Source organism: Castanea sativa, chromosome 3 (genome assembly GCF_040712315.1).
Source record: "Castanea sativa cultivar Marrone di Chiusa Pesio chromosome 3, ASM4071231v1".
Taxonomy (NCBI): Eukaryota; Viridiplantae; Streptophyta; class Magnoliopsida; order Fagales; family Fagaceae; genus Castanea; species Castanea sativa.
This window is the reverse complement of record NC_134015.1, coordinates 58,238,220-58,257,461: the sequence shown is the minus strand read 5'-3', so window position 1 is coordinate 58,257,461 and position 19,242 is coordinate 58,238,220. Positions and strand designations below refer to the sequence as shown.

At 36.1% G+C, this 19,242-nt stretch overlaps 2 protein-coding genes across 2 annotated transcripts; one reads left to right on the top strand and one right to left on the bottom strand.

The window, feature by feature from the left end:
• Positions 1-1,935: 1,935 nt before the first annotated feature.
• On the bottom strand, positions 1,936-5,549 carry LOC142627226 (uncharacterized). Its single transcript, XM_075801044.1, has 5 exons — positions 5,070-5,549; positions 3,364-3,428; positions 3,085-3,260; positions 2,637-2,745; positions 1,936-2,479 (listed from the first exon to the last, which is right to left on the bottom strand). The coding sequence occupies exons 1-5, from the start codon at positions 5,395-5,397 to the stop codon at positions 2,177-2,179; spliced, it is 981 nt and encodes a 326-aa protein (XP_075657159.1). The 5' UTR covers positions 5,398-5,549; the 3' UTR covers positions 1,936-2,176.
• A 1,616-nt stretch (positions 5,550-7,165) lies between these two features.
• On the top strand, positions 7,166-9,154 carry LOC142629237 (uncharacterized). The gene is made up of 4 exons (XM_075803194.1): positions 7,166-7,295; positions 7,737-7,866; positions 8,011-8,249; positions 8,379-9,154. Exons 1-4 carry the CDS (start codon positions 7,166-7,168, stop codon positions 9,152-9,154), a joined length of 1,275 nt encoding a protein of 424 aa, XP_075659309.1.
• Positions 9,155-19,242: the final 10,088 nt, after the last annotated feature.

The following is a 19,242-nucleotide window of genomic DNA, read 5'->3' as shown; positions in this document are numbered from 1 at the left end:
GCATATGGAGTAGCTCCAATCTAATTCTACCATAAAAATCACCACTGTAAAACAAACTGTCTCTGCATTCAAATATATTTCTGCAGAAAACATTGTCACTAATATAACCCCATTTGCAAAAGTCTATTACAGAGTATAGCTTGCAATTAAATTCAAACACATGACTACATTGACCAATGCAGTACAAATAGTGTTATTTTTCCTAAAGACATAAATTAATTGCAACTATGTGTTTAAATTTAATTAAGAAACCTAAGATACAATACCAAAGGAATTGTAACTAAGTTTTACCTCTGATGATATTGTGAACTATGGAGTGGAAGCCATGTGACAATGCAGTGCTTAGGCCAAAACTATCTTATGTAACGTCTCTATCCAACACTTCTCTAACATTTGTGAAAAGTGAAAATCACATGTGAACCCTACCTACATGTGAGAATAATGTTACATACAGATACTGCCTCACCAAACCAAATAAATCTCCACCAAGATGCAATAGGTAATTCATCCCCAATGGCATTCCAAGTAGCAGACAAACTTATAATTCCCTTCCCATGTCACAGAATCTTCTTATTGAAATAAGGGGAAGCTTACTTTGGATTTGACCAAGTGCACAAAACCCAGCTGGAGGCCACCTCCAACTGTCTTGAGAAAGCACATGCACATGTTGTGATCTAAAGCCATAAGCCATGTGTAAAGGTTATATTCACTATGCTAGTTTGGGAGTGAGAGTTCAGGCCCATGTGACTGCTTAAAGCAGTAGCAAAGCAAATGGCACTTGATTCTAAAGTTAAAAATAGATAACTTTGTACTTGGTGCTTGCAATTGCTGCACCATTCTCCACCAAATTTGGCTATTTCCCAGTTCTATGGAATGCTTGGAACTCTTTTTTTTTTTTTTTTGATAGGTAACGAAAAATTTATTAAGAAAAAGAGCCACCCAGAGTACATTGTGAATATACTATGGGGGCAAAAATCAAGAACCAAACAGCTGAATTACATTATGTGGGCCTATGGCATAACCCAATGAAGTTCAAACAAACAAAACACCAAAGACCACAACTCAAAAATCTATGGGACTGCTTGGAACTCTTTAATCAAAGCATGTTATAATGCATCTAAGCTTTCTTCACTGATTCAAAGCTAGCTGAGAGCGAAAGAGGATAACTGCAAAATGCATTTAGTAGATTAATAGTCCGTTTGGTTGGAGAGGTGAAAAAGTATAAGGATAGAAAATAGTGAGAGGATGGAAAAGATTTTATTTTCTCTCATTTTTATTTGGTTGAGTGAAAAAGTGGAAGGATGGAAAAAAAGAGTTTGAATAAATTTACTCATATACCCTTATTAAAGAATGGTGCTAAATTAAAACAAAAAAGTGACAAATAACCATACAAAAAAAGAGCAATCATTCAAATTTATTAAAAAATAAAAATAATATCCAAAAAAGAAGACAATGTTACTGCCAGAAAAAAAAAAAAGGGGGCAATGGTATTGAAAAAAAAGGCAACAGCCCAAAAGAAGAAGAAAAAAAAGGGCAACGTACTGCCCAGTGGAAAAGGAAAAAAATAAAAGCAACTTGAAGAATCTGCACATGAGCATTTTTATCAATTAAAAAAAAATTTATTCTTTCTTTCCATTTTGGAGAGAACTTTTTGGTGAACCCGAGAAGAAAACACATGGACCCCACTATTTATTTTCTTTCCTCCCACCCAACCAAACACAATCAAAAAAGTTTTATTTCCTATTTTTTTTTCCTAAAGTTTTCTATCCACCCTATTTCACCTTCAAACAAACACACCCTAAAGTTTGCACATCGCACTGTGACATCCACCATTGATTCAAAATACATTTAGCATTGCCAATAACACATACAGGAAACTAAGATTTACCTTGTTCAAAATCCATATGCTAAAAAAAAAAAAGAAGAGGTTTCATGAGTTTCATAGATCTCTCTTTAATCAAGATTGTTCTTCAAATGGTGCCAACCAAAGGCTTAACTACAAAAATCCAGTTGGGATACAAACAAACTGGAGCAAGAAACCAGGAATGCCGCATAAAAACTGCATTTGACTCGATCGTTTCAACTAAAACAAGAAATGACTTTATCATCTTGTGTTCCTTTTTTTGTTGGGGGTACCCTACACTCTTCAATACAATGTAATGTAATCAGTAAAATTTCAGAATTCAAGGTACAAAAATACCCTTTTATGCATACCAAAGGGCAATTTTAGTCTCCAATCCCTCTGTTTACGGCTTAAAGGTCTACCTCTGCTTTGAGGGTCCCTGTTTTCCTTTACATCTGCCAACTTCCACAGACAACTCTCTGATTCCGTTTCTATGGAATCCAGCATATAGATTCCATCCTTTTCTGGGCCTTTAGACTCAACGTCTTCTACATAGCATACTCTCATAGGCTTGTCTTTAAACCGATGTAAATCATCTGGTACCATAAGGATCCTCTCTGCCCCTGGAGATGATACCTAGAAAACAAAAACTAAGTGTTATTTATATGTCATTTACAAAATAAAAGTTCTACATATTAGATAAATCTCATTATGGGAAGTTCAACCACATAATGATGAAAAGCCTTGTTGGGGCAAATATACAGACTACAGGAGAGAGCTAGCCATTCAATACCTCAAAAGCCAAATTTTTAGGTATTTTTCCAAGTTCTCCCCCTTCATCCAATCTTTTTTTGATTTCTTGACTGTAGTTTTCAAGCTCCTCCATGCTGGGACAACCATATCTGTTGAAAACAAGCTGGAATATTAACAAGCTACGGAGATTCAAATCAACAGACATATAATAAGATTATCTCCTCCACCTAATAGGTAAGATCAACCTTTCTTTAACTACAGATACAAACATAATAATGTGAAACAATTAAAAAACCTTAGTCAAACAATCAAATTGACCATCAGAAGAGCTTATACCATGACCATACCATATCCTGTCATTTAACATTTATGGGAAATAGGTTTCATTCAATTGGAAAAGCTAACTCCTTTTTGCTAGAGAAGTTTCCGAATATTGAGCATAAATCTGCTATACCAAGGTTCAAAATAAACAAGAGCAGAAATCTTACTCATTTGACAGTTTATCCAATCTCACATATATATATCCACGAGGAGTCGTCTTGAAAGCATAGAGTTTCATGTCATCGCTAAATTGCAACAAGACATCATTGGCAATGGAGAGAACCAGCTCACCCCATGGGACACCTTGCAACACAATTCCCCCACCATCACCTCCATCACCAATCTATATCCATGAAAGGCTATCATCAACCATATGTAAACTGGTATGGCTGAATGAAAGTTGAGAATTGACTCAATTGAGATTGGTTTATGCTAAAACATTGTACCTCGGGCTCAGTCTCAGCCTCCTCTTCCCATCCATCTGTGGATTCTCCGTCTTCATTTGTTTCACCTGCAAATCTAAAAATAATTGAGCAGAGACAGTATCAAAGTATCTATTATGACTGAGAGAGAGATGGAACTAAGAAGTGCTTTTTTGCTCATTGAATCCAAGTATCCTTCCAAAGCAAGGATTACAAATCTACTTTCCACAAGGAATGCAAACTCTATGCAGATTCATGCATAAAGCATTAAAAAAATACCAAAATACTACATCCAGAAATATATAAATAATTTATGAAGTTGAACAAAATTGGTGAAATTTTAATTTCTTCAATGAGTTAATAAGGAATCATCTATTATTTTTCCTAACTCTCAAGAATTTTATTTCAAATGACCAAAAGTAGGGAAACATACATTTTAAATCCTATAATTTAGAGAGAGATTCAAATTAAGCCCTATAGTTTATGGGGTTTCAAATTAAACCATGCAATTTCATAAATTACAAATTAAACCCTAAACCTTTTAATTTGTTTTAATTCTAACCCTCTGTTCTCTCTCTTTTCATCATTGACTGCAAAGATCAGGGTTAAAATCGAAACAGACTTAAAAGGTCAAGGTCTGATTTGTAACTTATAGAACTAAGGGTTTAATCTGAAACATTCCCTAAACCAAAAGATTTAATTTGGAACTTATGAATCTATGAAGTTTAATTTGAAACTTCCATAAACTATATAGTTTAAAGTTTAAACTGTAATTTCCCATCAACAGTAACAAAATCACAAGGTCTCATCCCAAAGAGCAAAATGGAGAGTGAGGTCATAAGCCCGTTCTGCATGCCACCAATGACCTAGAAATGGGAAGAGTCCTAGAATAAAATGAGAGGTAGCTAACCAACTTCTAAGAGAGACATAATTGACTAAATTGATCTCGGCAGCTACACCATTTACACAATTTAAAGAACCTATGGGAGCATGAGTTTATGACTCAGTTATTATGTGTGTAAACTTTTTTCTGATAAGTAAATAGGGGGAGAGGGCTGGTGGGGCTCAAACCCAGTGCCCAGGCACCACAAGAGATGCTGGAACCGCTTGGGTATCCCTCAAACCCCTAAATGGCACTAAACTTTTAGAATGTCAAAAGACTCAAAACCCAAAAGTATATAATTCATAGCATAGTCTCAAGCCCTTCATAAGCAATTAAGCATAGAAACAAGAGATAACTGATTGCTAAATCAACTTGTCTTTATTTAACCAGAGTAAATGAAATTGAAACTAAGGCAATGGGGCATTGGACTCTGATCGAACACAGGGATAGAGAAACATAAACCACGGTTGCTGAGTCAGTCCCAAACCACCAAACACATTTAAGAACAACTCAATTCAGCTTCTTTGTACTCAATCAATTACATAGAACTTATCTAACTACCTGGGTTGCTTATAGTTCCGGAAACCAAGTCAGTATAAACAACAAAATTCAAACTTTTATTTATTTATCATTGTTTCCCACAATTTTATATTGGAAACCAAAACAAATAGTAAAAAAAAAAAAAAATTTAAAAACACAAATAAACAAGCGTACACAAAGAACCCAATATAGTTTATCATTCAAAATCACAAATTGAACAGTTAAAGAATAAAAAGATCAAATTTTTATACTTGCATATAAGTTAAATGGTAGAAAAAGAGAGAGAAACAGGGAAATAAAGACTTACATTGAAAAGGGTCTTCTTCTTCTTCTTCTTCTTCTTCAGAGGAGGAGGAGGAGGAGGAGGAGGAGGAAGAGGTAGTAATGGTGGTGGTCCTTAAAAAGCGATGAGTAATAGAAGAAGAAGAAGAAAGGGAGGGATTGGGTTTGAGAGAAAAGGAAAGGAAGCGAGAAAGAAGAGGGTTTTGGAGGGATTGGTGTGTGTGGGAAGGGGAAGAGGCTAATAAGAAAGAAAGTGTTTGTACAGAAGACAAAGATGAAGAGGCAAACGACCTGCGACTGCGAGTACTATGTAGTAGTAAAGCTTGAAGAACAGCACTCCTGCTGCACTTCATTGTTGTTGATTGTCTTGTAACTGTAACTGTTATCGCTCCCTCTAGTGTGTCCCACTCTAGCTCTAGTAGAGACTAGAGAGCAGAGACTAGCAGTGTTTGATTTATTGCTGTATTGGATCGGCAGCTCTTAAAAGACAGACTAACAGACTCTTCTTTTTTTCTTCTTTTTTTCTCTTTTTGAGAAAAAACTGGGTAGCAGGGCAACTAGAGGGCAAAATTGCCAAATAGAATAATTCGGGAAAATTATTAGACGGATCGTATGCATTCAAAGTTACCACGTAAACTATTGAAAGTCCAGTTTATTGAACTTGTCTTCCACTGAAAGTCGAGGATACAATACTTGACTTCCAGGCTAGTAAATTACACCACCTACCCACCTATCTCAGTTATGTACGCACGGTAAAAATATTTTTAAATGGAACTAGAGTCTATCAAACTCGAGTTCCAATAAATTTTACACATAAACTCTTTGATACACTTTTCACCTCTCAGCTCACTGAACTCTCACTTCTCCCAGCTCTCTCCCACGCCCAAACTCTCCCTTACACACACATTGATCATTCTACAAATTAAAAAGCTTTTCTTCTTCTTCAATTTGTAGGTATTTATTCAAACCTTTTTCTTTTTATTTTTATTTTTTGTTAGACCTGGCTAATATATATACTCACATTTTTCATTTGGTAGATATATATACACATACCACTTTTATATTGTTGATGAGTAATGTGTTGTTTGTAATAGTAATTTATCATTATTATTATTATTATTATTTTTTTTTTTTGTTATATGTGCTTTGTAATGGGTTGTTATTTGAAATAGGCAATGAGTTTTTCTTTGTAATGTGTTGTTATGTATAATGCGAATGAATGGGTAACATGTTAGTTATTTGCAATGTGTTGTAATGTGTAATAGTTTGTTAGTTGTAAGGTGTAACGAATATTAATTTTTTAAGGTTAGCGACCATGTACAAACTTGTTTGAGTTTAAAATTTTGAATTTTTGCTTGGAGAGAATAAAATTTTAATTGTTTATAATTGTTTAGTGGACTATACAATGTTATCTTTATATTTGCCTTGAGGTAATATTTTGTAATTCATATCAAATAAAGGTGTTATATTCGTCACTAACTTTTAGTAAACTTATTTGACTTATAGGCTTATAATGAGTTCGATTGATTTATATCTATATTATGGTGGGGAGCCTCGAATTGATGTGACTTATGGAGTGACATATGAAAGGCCTAGTAAAAAGTTAGAGATTATTCAGCTAAAAAAACGACGAAAGATCAATTTGAGGAAGTTGAAAAAGAAAATTATGAAAGAACTGAATTTGGACCGTCGGTTGCCTGACATAAAAATTACATATCGTGCTTCTCATACAGTGTTCAGTGATCGTATTGTCTTCACGCCTATTGAAATAAAAGGAGACAAGCATGTTAAGATTATGTTTGATAGGATAAACTCTACACCCCAGTTAAAAGCTAACGAGTTGTATATAAGTGTGGAGCCTCATATAGAAGTTGGCGGTGAAGATGTGCAACAAACAACTTTGGAGGGTGGTGGTAGGAAAGAATTTCAATCATTACATGCGGATAGTCATCCGACTCTTACCCCATGCACCACAGTTGGGGGTTATACACTACCATGTCAAGAGACACCAACTCCAATGGAGGCTTGCGGATCTAGTTATCAACAAGAATGTATTCAATCTCTAGGGGGGAAGACGAAGACGAAGATGATGTTGATCATGGTAGAGATGAGTATGAAGAGATGATTGGGAGAGATGACTTTCACGAGAATACTATAAACTATGAAAATGTTGACAATGTCCGTCATAATGTCATGGATGATCATGATGATGATTCTATAGAGTTTCAAGATGATATAGGCGATGGTATAGGTGTGTAGCATGTTACAACTACAATCCCTACATATGAAGCTCATGACCTATCATTCCATGCAAACACTTGGGATACTATAATTGATCATTCAAATGTTGAGATACCATTTTCATCAAGTTGGGTGCAGGGAATGAATTTTAGCAAAAAGTTGATTTTCCTTAATAAAGAGGCGGTGAGACATGCATTAATAGTTTACTCTATGGACAACAACAAGAATTATATAACTAAGTGGTCCAACCAGCAAAGATTATGTGTGAAGTGCGCAAATGAGTCATGTGCATGGAAAGTCTGAGCATTCTCGCAACGGAAGCTTAACGAATTATGGGCCATCACAGTATACGGCAGTCCTTAAACTTGTTCGTCAGTTGGGGTGAACAAAGATGGCAGAATGATGAATTTGAATGTTCTTGCCAAAGAACTTCATACATATGTACTTGCAGATCACACCAGCAAAATAAAGGATCTCCAAAATTTGATGAAGGAAAGGTTTAACCACAATATATTGTACTACAAGATATGGGATGCGAAGCAAAAGGCTATTGCAAACATACACGGGAATTGGGAAGAGTTGTACCAAAAGTTGCAAAAGTTGTTGTTGGCATAAAAGGATAGTGATCCGGGTACATAAGTGTCTTTTCAGTCGATCAATGGGGATATACCGGGTACTATGATATTCAAGCATGTGTTCTGGGCTTTTGCTCCTTCCATTGCTAGATTTGCACATTGTAGACCAGTAGTTAGTATTGATAGAACTCATCTTTATGGAAAATATAGAGGAAAGTTGTTGACTGCAATGGCTACCGATGCTAATAATGAGATTTTTTCACTTGCCTTTGCGGTTGTGGATGATGAGACGGGGGCCAGTTGGGGATGGTTTTTATCTTGCCCGCGGACCGCGATACAGGATGTAGTACCCGATTCCGGCATTTGCATAATATCAAACCGACATAGAGGTATAATATCATCCATTGCATAGTGGCCCAATGATTATGTTCTGGTATATCATAGATATTGCATTAAACATATGGCAGCAACTTCGACACTTAATTAAATGACAAATTCTTAAAGTTTTTGTTTGAAAGCAAAATACGAGCATCAAGATCGCAAACTTGAAAAAATATTGGATTGCCTTAAGCTAGCTGAACTCAAATTTAGTAAGGATCTCAATCCCAATATTGCAAAAAAGAAGCCGTACTCCTATCTAATGAAGGAGGGTCTGGAGCAGTGGACACTGTCACATGATGGTGGACATCGATATGGGGCAATGACTACCAATATGTCTGAGTGTTTCAATAGAGTTCTAAAAGGTGCACGTGGACTACCCATATCTGCATTGGTTGACTATATTTGGTGCAAACTTGTCGCCTATTTCAATGATCGGCGCACTAAAATATTGGGTGATATTGAACATGGTCAGGAGTTCAGCAAGCATGCCATGGAGAAATATGAAGCAAATTACAAAAAAGGGACAAAACTCTATGTGAGGCCATTTAACCAACAAAACGGTGTATATCAAGTTTGCACAACGCATAATCCACACAAATCTGATGGGGGGGACCATAGTCATGAAGTAAGGTTGCTAGAGAACACATGTACTTATGGCAAATGGGAAATTTATAAGATCTCTTGTTCACATGTGATTGCAATTTGTATCAGGGAACATGTCGATGCAATGATGTATATTGACCCATGTTATACTTTACAACAGCGACTTGCCACTTATTCACATGAGTTTTGTGTGTCCAAGGATAAATCATTATGGTGGAAGGTTGCCGGCCCAAAGTTGTACTCTGACCCTGAAATGTTGCGAGAAAAAGGTCGACCTATGTCAACAAGAATAAGAAATGAGATGGATTGAAGGGAGAGTCAACCCAAGCCGAAATGTGGAGTGTGTCATGAAGAGGGCCATAACTGCAAGAGATGTCCGAATGTGATTTGCGCATCAACAAACAGCCATGTTCCGAACTAGGTAAGCAACACATGCAATTTGTGATTCTCTTTCGAGGGATTTTTTTTTTTTTTGGGGATATCCTTATTAAAAATCAGCAGTGGTTTGAATTGTTAGTTAACAGTCTTTATAAAGAGTATAGCATCTATCATCATCATTTGAATATGCAATAATTGTTAGTTAATATATATATATATATATATATATATATATATATATATATATATATATATATATATGCAACTAGCGTGTGTTTGGCGTTTATTTTCTGCATGACATTTGCCTACTGTGATTTTTATGTTTTAATGCTCATTTAGAAATTCATCCTACTTTTATATGATTACTTTGGTGTCTTATATTGCTTATAAAAAAATATATTAAAAATGCACAAATTAATCTAAGATTCGAAGAAAACTATAAATGTCCAACCATAGTGACTAGTGACTGTGGATGAAACCCATGGCAAACACACACAACTTATGATGTGGAAGAATTTTCTTTTTATAGAGGAATTTCCAGACAGTGATGTCTAAACAACTAAATTGATTGGATTTGGCAATAATGAAGGGTACATTGAATGTTTGGCAATAACTCAATTACATATTTCTTAATTATGAAGCCTTGGCACTTTAGCAATATCACTTATGCACAAAGCTAATCACTTCTATTCAAGTACACCAAAGTCTATATTGCTGCCCACCCCATCTATCTTGCTGCCAGTAATTTGCATTTCAGCTACCCTACAAAATTGTCCACTAGCATTAACCTGTAAAAAGTTTAACCAAAAGAGTATAAGATGACTGATTAAATGAAGGAACAAGGACAAAACACCAAGAGTAGGTACAGCAATGGCTTTCTGCCACATTACAAAGCTTACTTGGCAATTATAACAGCAATACAATTAGGATAGTTCTCATGAGAATCACCACCGCACACCCTTAGTGCGATGGTCACTCTACAAGTATAAGTGCTTGTGGGGTTTGGGGAGCAGGGGTCGGAGTTCAAGTCTCCAGAAGGGAGCTTCACACACATATACATTTAGATTAGGCTAGTTTGCTGAGTCACTTCAAAACTTCTCACATCAAACAAGTCAGAAACTCCACCCTCACTTTGATGTGAGAAAAATAAGAATATTACTATAAACATGGCCAAAATGGGCAAATACCATTTTCGCGCAAAAAAAAAAAACAGCATTATACCCTATTTTCCAAACTAATTAGGAAAATGTCCCTCTTTTGAAACTCGATTTTCTCAAAATCGAATTAAGCCCTATAGCGACGTTTTAAGAAGCCTATAGCGGCGTTTTGGAACTTGAGCTTCATAAAATCGAGTTATAGGTAAAAATTTAAAATAAAAAAAATAAATAAATAAAAACTTGCATGGAACTCGAGTTGATGGAGCTCGAGTTACAAAACACCGCTATAGGCTCCTTAAAACGTCGCTATAGGGCTCCAGAATTTTTTTTTTAAACTCAATTTTGAGAAAATCGAGTTTCAAAAAAGGGACATATTCCTAATTAGTTTGGGAAATTGGACATTTGCCCATTTTTTTTGCGCAAAATGGGCATTTGCCCATTTTCGCCCTATAAACATATATTCTACAACTTCGTGTCTAACTTGGTTGAAATTTTTCACTAGACTGAAGGATTTGATTAGCCATGTTGTTACATGGTTTGCAACTGATAACACACAGGCCTCAACCCTTGCTATCTTATTTGATCAGAGAGACAAACACCAATGCTTCGGGTTTTCTAGTAAAAGAAAATTTTTGAACCGCCAATAAAGTCTACAATTGTAACTAGTAAGTAAATTCAAGAAAATGACTAAGACCATATAAATCAATTCTGATAATTTATTTAATTGGCTAATAATATAAGATTCTTAAAACTTGGTCATAGTTACAATCAGCAAATTTTCCAACTATCCAATATTCTATTTTCTTTATCTATTGCCTTTCTGTTATGTGATGGCTTGACTTGATTTAGCTTTTCTTCTTTTAATTACCATAGCAAAAGAATGAGAGGGTATGAATTACTGATTGGAAGATGTTCAGATTTCCATTGGCATTTTACATTACTGCTGCAATGTATCTCTTCTCATGCATCATGGATCTTTGGTGTTTGAATTTAAAAACCATAGCAAAAGAATGAGAGGGTATGAATTACTGACTGGAAGATGTTCAGATTTCCATTGGCATTTGCATTACTGATGCAATGTATCTTTTCTGATGCATCATGGATCTTTGGTGTTCGAATTTAAAGAACTTGCTCTTTCTCCCCCCCCCCCCCCCCCCTCTTTACTTTTTGGGTATTTGGGAACGTTAGAGCATTAGATGCATAGATACATACATACATACATTTGTATGTGTATGCCTTCTTGGATGTAATCTTTAATCATATTGGTGACAGTATGATCTTCTGACCATGATATACAATTTACAACACAAAATATATTAAAAGGGAGTTCTAAATCCCTTTGTGCCTAAACTCAAGCTACACCGTGCTGTATAACTAAATTTATGATTTTGGGGGGATATTTATTTTGTTGTATTATGGCGTGGCTGATTGAAGTAGATCTTGAAGCTGATTGTGCTCAGATTTCTATCATTTTCTCAGTCATGAATCTGATTGTATTTTGTGTTCTACATTGTACAGGTATCAATGGGCTATGGTACAATTACCGCTCATGCACTGATGAGTTTAGAAGCTGGTGGAACTCTCTTTGTGACTCCTGGAATGGAGGTTGTTAGTTTTGCTAATTTACTTTTGTTTGTCCCTGTGCTTTCTAACTTCCATTAGTTGTTACCTATATGTGACTTATAGAGGTCTCCTGCTTTTATATTTTATTATAATCTGTAACTACAGTAACTTGACAATTTTCTTCAACCTCTGCAAGCTCCATGAAAATATAGAAGCAGAAATATAGTAATTAGAAGCTGACATTCCGATCAAATGTATTGTTCTATTTATTAATCTCATTCGGTTTATTATGTAGACGTTAAACCATGGCATAAATAAAATTTTCAACATCTAAATCCTAGGGTTTCCACTTTTCTTTAGCTTGTTGTAGAACAATTTCCAAATATATGTAATAGCACTGTAAACAAAAACAAATAAAAACTAAACCCAAATCAAATGAAACCCAAATCTCCAAATCACTAAACCTAAAAAGCAAATCAAAACCCATTTCAGCCAATAAATAAAGAGAAAGAAATCCCATTAGAGAGAGACAGAGAGAGAACGAACCTACTGGTTGCCTCGCCACAGAGGAAGATGATGGACAGAAAGGGACACCGGAGAGAGAGAGAGAGAGAGAGAGAGAGAAGGTTAATCGAAGAAAAGTAAATGGTGTAGGATCTCTCAAAATTGATTTTAATATACTCGGATTCCCCTTTTTACCCCCATGAAATTGTTTTTAGCCTAAGCTTGAAGTCGAGTTCACTATACTCGACTTTTAATAGAAGTCGAGTTCAATAAACTCGACTTCTACGTGGCTTTTTTTCCTTTTTTTAATCCACATCAGACTTATTTCTTTGTTGGAAGACGAGTCTAGTATAATCGATTTTGGCTAGAAGTTGAGTTTCTGAAAATCAACTTCCAAAAATAGTGGAACTAAAACTTTGAACGCATGCCATTTGCCTAAAATTTTTTCGAAATTATACTGTTTGGCAAATTTTGCCCAACTAGAGTGGGGCCATAATGACATCCTACCCGCTGAGTTTGGGCTTATGGGAGCAAGAGCTCTAGATGAGTCATGACTATACACCCAGCCCCATCAATAACGCTAGTGAGCTTGAGCCAAGAGTACGGGTTATTTCTCATTCGCTCCCCTAGGAATAAGCCCATGACCACTAGACCAATTGCCCCCAGTGGTGATAGACCAACGGTCTTAACACTACAATCATATAAACACCCAATTTAACAACATGCTTCTTCTAGTAGAGACCAAAGACTAGTAGTGTTTGATTTATGGCTGTATTGGATCGACGGCTCTTAAAGACAGACTAATAGTCTCTTCTTCTTTTTTCTTTTTTCTTTTTTTGAGAAAAAAATGGGTAGCAGGGCAATCAGAGCATGACCATAATGACACCCTACTCGTTGAGTCTGGGCCTATGGAAGCAGAAACTTTAGATAAGTCATAACTATACACCCAGCCCCATCGATAATGCTAGTGAGCATGAGCCAAGAGTACAGGTCATTTCTCATGCGCTTCCCTAGGAATAAGCCCATGACCACTAGACCAATTGCCCCCGGTGGTGATAGACCAACCGTCTTAACACTACAAGCATATAAACACCCAATTTAACAACATGCTTCTTTACCCCCAAAATATACAAAAGTTTGGAATTTTTCTTTTTTTAATAAGTACAAAGGTTAGAATAAGCTAATGCATGGATGGACCAAAAAATAGTGGATCAATGTGAATAAAAGTGGTTAGAAAATATCTCTACCACTCAAAATTGACCGTATCAGCACGTGATGAAATTAGGTGGTGTTAGAATTATTAACGCGAACTTCACGTGGACCATAAAGTGTAGCAGCATTTACAAATTACTATTGCTAAGCTCTTGTTAAGCTACATTAGCATAGCATTTTAGTTCATTCAGTTTATTTCAATCCACTTTGGTTCATTTTGTCTATTTTGGTCAAATTTCAATCCATTTTTGTCCATTTCGGTCCACTTCAACCCATTTCAGTCCAATTTGGTGATGCTTTGGAATGAGAGGTTTATGTAAAAAGAGGAGTTGCTTCATTGACGATCATGTTAGATTCTCAGAGTAATGTTGATAGGTTCTTGATAAAATTACATTTTTTATTTTATTAAAATCTTTTTTTTTCTAATACAAGTGATAGGTTTAGTTGTATCTTCTTCCACTTTAGGCTATTCAATACTTATAGAGGATGGACTATTTGTAAGAAGAACTAGAAACAAGTTCCAACCACATATTACATTATTTACAAATCATCTAGCCTTATAATAATTAAATGTAAAATGCATTATATTTCTTTGAAAAAAATTAGAAAACACTTTCAAATAACAAATAAAAATAGCTCAGTTTAGAAAATATAATATATTGTATTAACAATACTTTTTTAGAAAATAATTACATCATTTTAAGAAAGGTTTGAAACTAACTCTTATAAGTAGGGGTGTACAGCTAACCCGACAAAACCGACCCAATCCAACCTAACCCGCTAGGTTGGGTGGTTTTTAGGGGTTGGTGGATTGGGTTGAGTTGTGAGATTTTTCTTTTCTTTTTTTTTTCTTTTTTTTTTTTCAATGAATTTGGGTTGGCTTCAGGTCATAAGATTCATGAACTCACCTAACCCAACCCAACTATATTTAATATATATTTAAATTTTAAAAAATTTATTTAAAAATATATTATACAATTTTGTTATTTATTTTTTTGCCTCTCTTCCTAAATAAAACTCAAACCCTAAGTTCTCCTAATATAATTTGTGTTGGTTTGGTGTAATGTTCAAGATTACTTAGTTATAAATTTGCTCGTATTTGTTGTAGGGTTGTTCTAATGCTCAATTTATTATTATTAATAATAATAATAATAGTAATTAAAAAAAAATTGTCCAACCCATGGGTCCAACCCATTCAACATGGGTTGGGTTAAACCCCTATGATGGGTAAGGTTGGATTGAGTTTTTTTTTAACCTACTACGGTGGGTTGGGTTGAAAAAAATCTTCAACTCGACCCAACTTGACGCATGCACACCTCTACTTACAAGTATCATCTACTATTTTCTTTTTTCACTAAATAAAAACATATGAATTGCCAAAAAAAATATGCGTATCGTGCAGGTACACGAATAGTAGATAAAAAAAGTAATGATATTTAAGAAAAATGAATTGAAGTAATGACTATGAAAAAGAGATTCTCCATGTATGATTTTAACTTACATAATCAGAATGTTTAGATTGTTTTAAGTTATAATATAACTTTTATTAAACAAGTTTGATATATATATATATATATATATATATATATATATATATATATATATATATATATATATGGATTTCGAATAGATGGTCTTAACCCAAATATGTCTTTATCCATTATGTATGTGCACAAAAATGGACCGAATGCACTAAATTGACAAAAGTAGACCAAAATTGACCTAATTGGATTGAAGTTGACCAAAATGGACTAAATAGAACCGTATGAATTGAACTGGACCGAATAGGACCAAAGTAGACCGAATAGTAGGAATGGCAACAGGTCCGATTCGGGGCCGAGTTTCTTTATACCCAAACCTGACCCGCGAGCCTATACCCGTTACCTGAACCTAGCCCGTTTAACAAACAGATTTTTTTTGTTGCACCTAAACCCACCCTGTTGGAGCTCGCAAGCCCTAACCCAAAATCATAAACAAAGAAATTGGTACAAACCTAAAATCACAAATCATCACAGAACATACATGTAACGAACCCAAAAATAAATAAAAATAATCACAACATTTTCTTAGCATCCAAACAGATGCCAAGATCTAACAAACCAATCTTTACAAAAAATCCCAAAAATTTTGCAAACCTAGAAATAAAATTAGCAAATTTGAAAATCCCACCAACAAAACACAAAAAAAAAAAAACAAAAAAAAACCCAACAAATTTGGCTCACAATAAATAAATAAATAAAAACCCAAACCCAAATTTTGCTCACAAAGACACGAGAAGAAAAAACCCAAACCCAACCAGTTGTGGGTCTATAATGGGTGAGGGGTAGTTCACGGTGGTTGTGGAGATTTTCGTGATTGTTGAGAGTTTCGACTTGTGGGCAAGGATTTTCTTGGTCACTTGAGGGAGGGCTTGCTTGGGGCTTCATCGCTTGAGTTGAGACTTGAGAGTGAGAGTGGAAACTGGAAATTGGAAACTGAGTAAGGTTGAGGCGTGAGAGGGGCGGCTGCTGAATCAAAGAGTGAGGATTAAAATGAGAGTAAGACTTAGGGTTAGATATAAGGTAATATATATAGTTAGGTTTTTTGGTAATTTTAGCTAAATTAAGCGGGTCGGGTCCGGGTCCAGGTCCGGGCCGAGTATTGGAAAAACTCGAACTCATTTCGGGTTTTATTTTAAAAATCCAACCCCGACCCTACTGTTTAGCGGGTCAGGTAAAACCCAACCCATTAGGGTCGAGTCAGGCCAAGTACTTGCGGGTCGGGTCACAATTGTCATCCCTACCAAATAGGAACTAGTGAACCGAATAGAACGAAAGTGGATCGAATAAGACAAAATAGGACCAAAGTGGACTGAATGGACCGAGTAGGATTGTAGTGGATAAGTGGACTAAATAGGACTAAATAGGACCGAAGTTGATAAAATGGACCAAATAGGACTGAAGTGGAACAAAGGGACCAAATAGAATCGGATGGACTAGATAGAACAAAAGTAGGTTGAATAAGACCGAATTGAGCAAATACAACCAAAGTGGACCGAATAGAACCAATGTGAACCGAATAGGAAAGATGTGAACCAAATAGGACCGAAGTGGACCAAATAGGACCAGTGGACAAATTAGGACCGAATAGAACCAATGTGAATCGAATAGGACTGATGTGAAACAAATTGGACCAAAGTGGACAAAATATGACTAAATGGACCAAAAAGAATCAAAGTGGACCGAATAAGACTGAAGTGGACCGAATAGGACCAATGCGGACTGAAAAGGACCAACATATACCAAATAGTACTAATGTGAACTGAATAAAACCAAAGTGGACCGAATAGAAACAATGTGAACTATATAGGACCAAAGTGGACATAATGGAGCGAATAGGACTGAAGTGGACCGAATAGGACCAATGTGGATCGAAAAGAACCAATGTGAACCGAATAGAACCAATGTGGACTAAATAAAACCAAAATGGACCGAATAGAACTGAATAATACAAATAGGACCGAATTTATAATAACAGTTTTATAGTAGGAGTGTTTTTATCTAATTATGTTATATCCTCCCTTCAAATTCAAAATAAAGAAGAATTGATTTGAAAAAACAAAACAAAACAAAACAAACAAACAAACGGTGAGATATATTAGGGAGAAAGGGTTAACGTAAAATCAAAAAAGAAAAGAGTAAAAAGGAAACATGTAAGTCTTGGAAAAAAAAATCACTAACTTAGTGGAAATGATGGAGAAATGCTATTTCCACAACATTTTTACAAACACTTTCACAACAAATCATAAGTAGTAATTTGTTATTGGTTGTTTTGGATAGACAAAAAGGTAACTTAAGTTGTAGGTTTAAATTAGAACCAATAACAACTTATCACCTATGATTTGTTGTGAAAATATTGTGAACATATCACTTCTTGGATGGATGAGCCTAGTAGTTTTTTCTTTTGAAAAAAAAAAAATATAAATTTTGTGGGGGCCTTTTTTTGCAAATGTTGGGCTGAGCCGCCTCCTACTGCAATAGGCCCAAAGCTTTCTGGATCAGGAAGTAAAGACTGGTCCAATAGCAACCTTCCTTGGTCCGGCTTGTGCAAAAATGAATGCCGTTGTTTGCCCAGTCTTTATCACATGCCCATGGCAGGTAGAGTTGTTACAATGGCTATGGCAGACAAATAAAATAAAGACAATAATAGAAGTTCTTTTACAATTCAAACAAAAGTGAATAATGGGCTTGGATAATAAATGCCCGTTTTATGAAACAGCAATAAAGGATAAGTATTAAATGAATAGCAATTAGCTTATTAAAAGAGAAAAAGTCAGTCTGCCGTGTTAAGTTATATTGCTGGATCTAAGTCAAGAAAGAGGAACCATCTCTTCAACGCAACTAATCTCTCTATGGGAGAAATTAACTGCTTTGAAGGGGAGGGCCTGAATGACTTGTAGTTAGAGAGGTCCTTTGCCGTTAGCAGAGAACATGGGTCGGAGAGGGAGAGGGAGATCAACCTATTCGATGCATGCCTGCCACTTGATTCTCTTCGTTTTTACTCTTCTTTCTATTCTCTCCAATTCTTTCCTTTTCCTTTTCCTCATTTTTATCTTTCCATGTTTTTTCTTAGTTATGGTGATTCTCTCCCCAGAGGTTGCTCTGCCCCCCTGTGGCTAGCTTTTATCATTTTAGCCCTTAACCGTTTTTGTCTGGTGCGGGCATCCTTACCGACTATTACTGACTGGTCAGTCACCCAACCAGTGCCACTTACCTACGCTAACCGCACCATTCCACTTCACCAAACAAAGAAGACTCTTTTGTTTGTTTACTTGCCGTGGCATCCTTACCTGCCACAGTGTAAGTATTTTCTTCCTCTCCGTCCCTCATGGCATGCACCTAGTGGTTCCAACTCAACTTTGCCTTTTTTGGATGGTATGTCACCCCAGCAGGACACTGCCTCCAAAAGAGCCTGAGCAAGAAACACGAAAATAAGTTTTGCCCCTTCCATACCGCTAGAACATGCCTTCTTACCTCTGACCCATGACCCACCACTTTCTATACTGGCTGGGTACAAGCTGGTGGTGTTTGAGCCTTGCGCGTGCCTTGCTTCCATGCTCGTCCAAAATCTACCTGCTGCTCATGCGTTTGCCGCAATCTGAAGGTCCGTCTGTCCATTCTGCCATTCTTCCTTGACTTCTGGCTTAGGCTGCTTTCCCTGACTTCTCATTTATGGCTTGCTTCCTTAAGGGCTGGGCCTTGCCCGATTGTGGGCTTTTCCGTGTTTTATTCTCTGCCTTGCTATTTGCTTCCTGTCACATCATTCTGTTATGCCTGTTGTGAAGTTTGCTTTACCTAGGGCTGTTGGGCCTTTTTAGGCTTTACTGTTCATTCCTTCTCTAATGGCCCAATAAATTCATTAGGCCTTTTACTACTTGCGGGTTCCCGCGTCCCGCTAACTTCCTTTTGGGCATCCTTGGCCCATTTACTTTCTTGGGGCATCCTTGGCCCTTTCCAGTTCTGTGCTTCCCATGGGCTTTTACTAATTCCTTGGGCTTCCTTGGCCCAAGTGCCTCATACTTTATCTTTGGAGCTTATGGATCCTC

Bases quoted from the DNA above. Each gene is read 5' to 3' on its own strand.
- LOC142627226 (XM_075801044.1), bottom strand. From the start codon at position 5,397: ATGAAGTGCAGCAGGAGTGCTGTTCTTCAAGCTTTACTACTACATAGT. The intron at 3,429-5,069 runs GTAAGTCTTTAT...TTAGATTTGCAG, and splicing joins AGAAGAAGACCCTTTTCAAT to GTGAAACAAATGAAGACGGA. The intron at 2,746-3,084 runs GTAAGATTTCTG...TGTTTTCAACAG, and splicing joins TTGGATAAACTGTCAAATGA to ATATGGTTGTCCCAGCATGG.
- LOC142629237 (XM_075803194.1), top strand. From the start codon at position 7,166: ATGATTGGGAGAGATGACTTTCACGAGAATACTATAAACTATGAAAAT. The intron at 7,296-7,736 runs GTGTGTAGCATG...ATGTACTTGCAG, and splicing joins TGATATAGGCGATGGTATAG to ATCACACCAGCAAAATAAAG. The intron at 8,250-8,378 runs GTATAATATCAT...TTTGTTTGAAAG, and splicing joins AATATCAAACCGACATAGAG to CAAAATACGAGCATCAAGAT.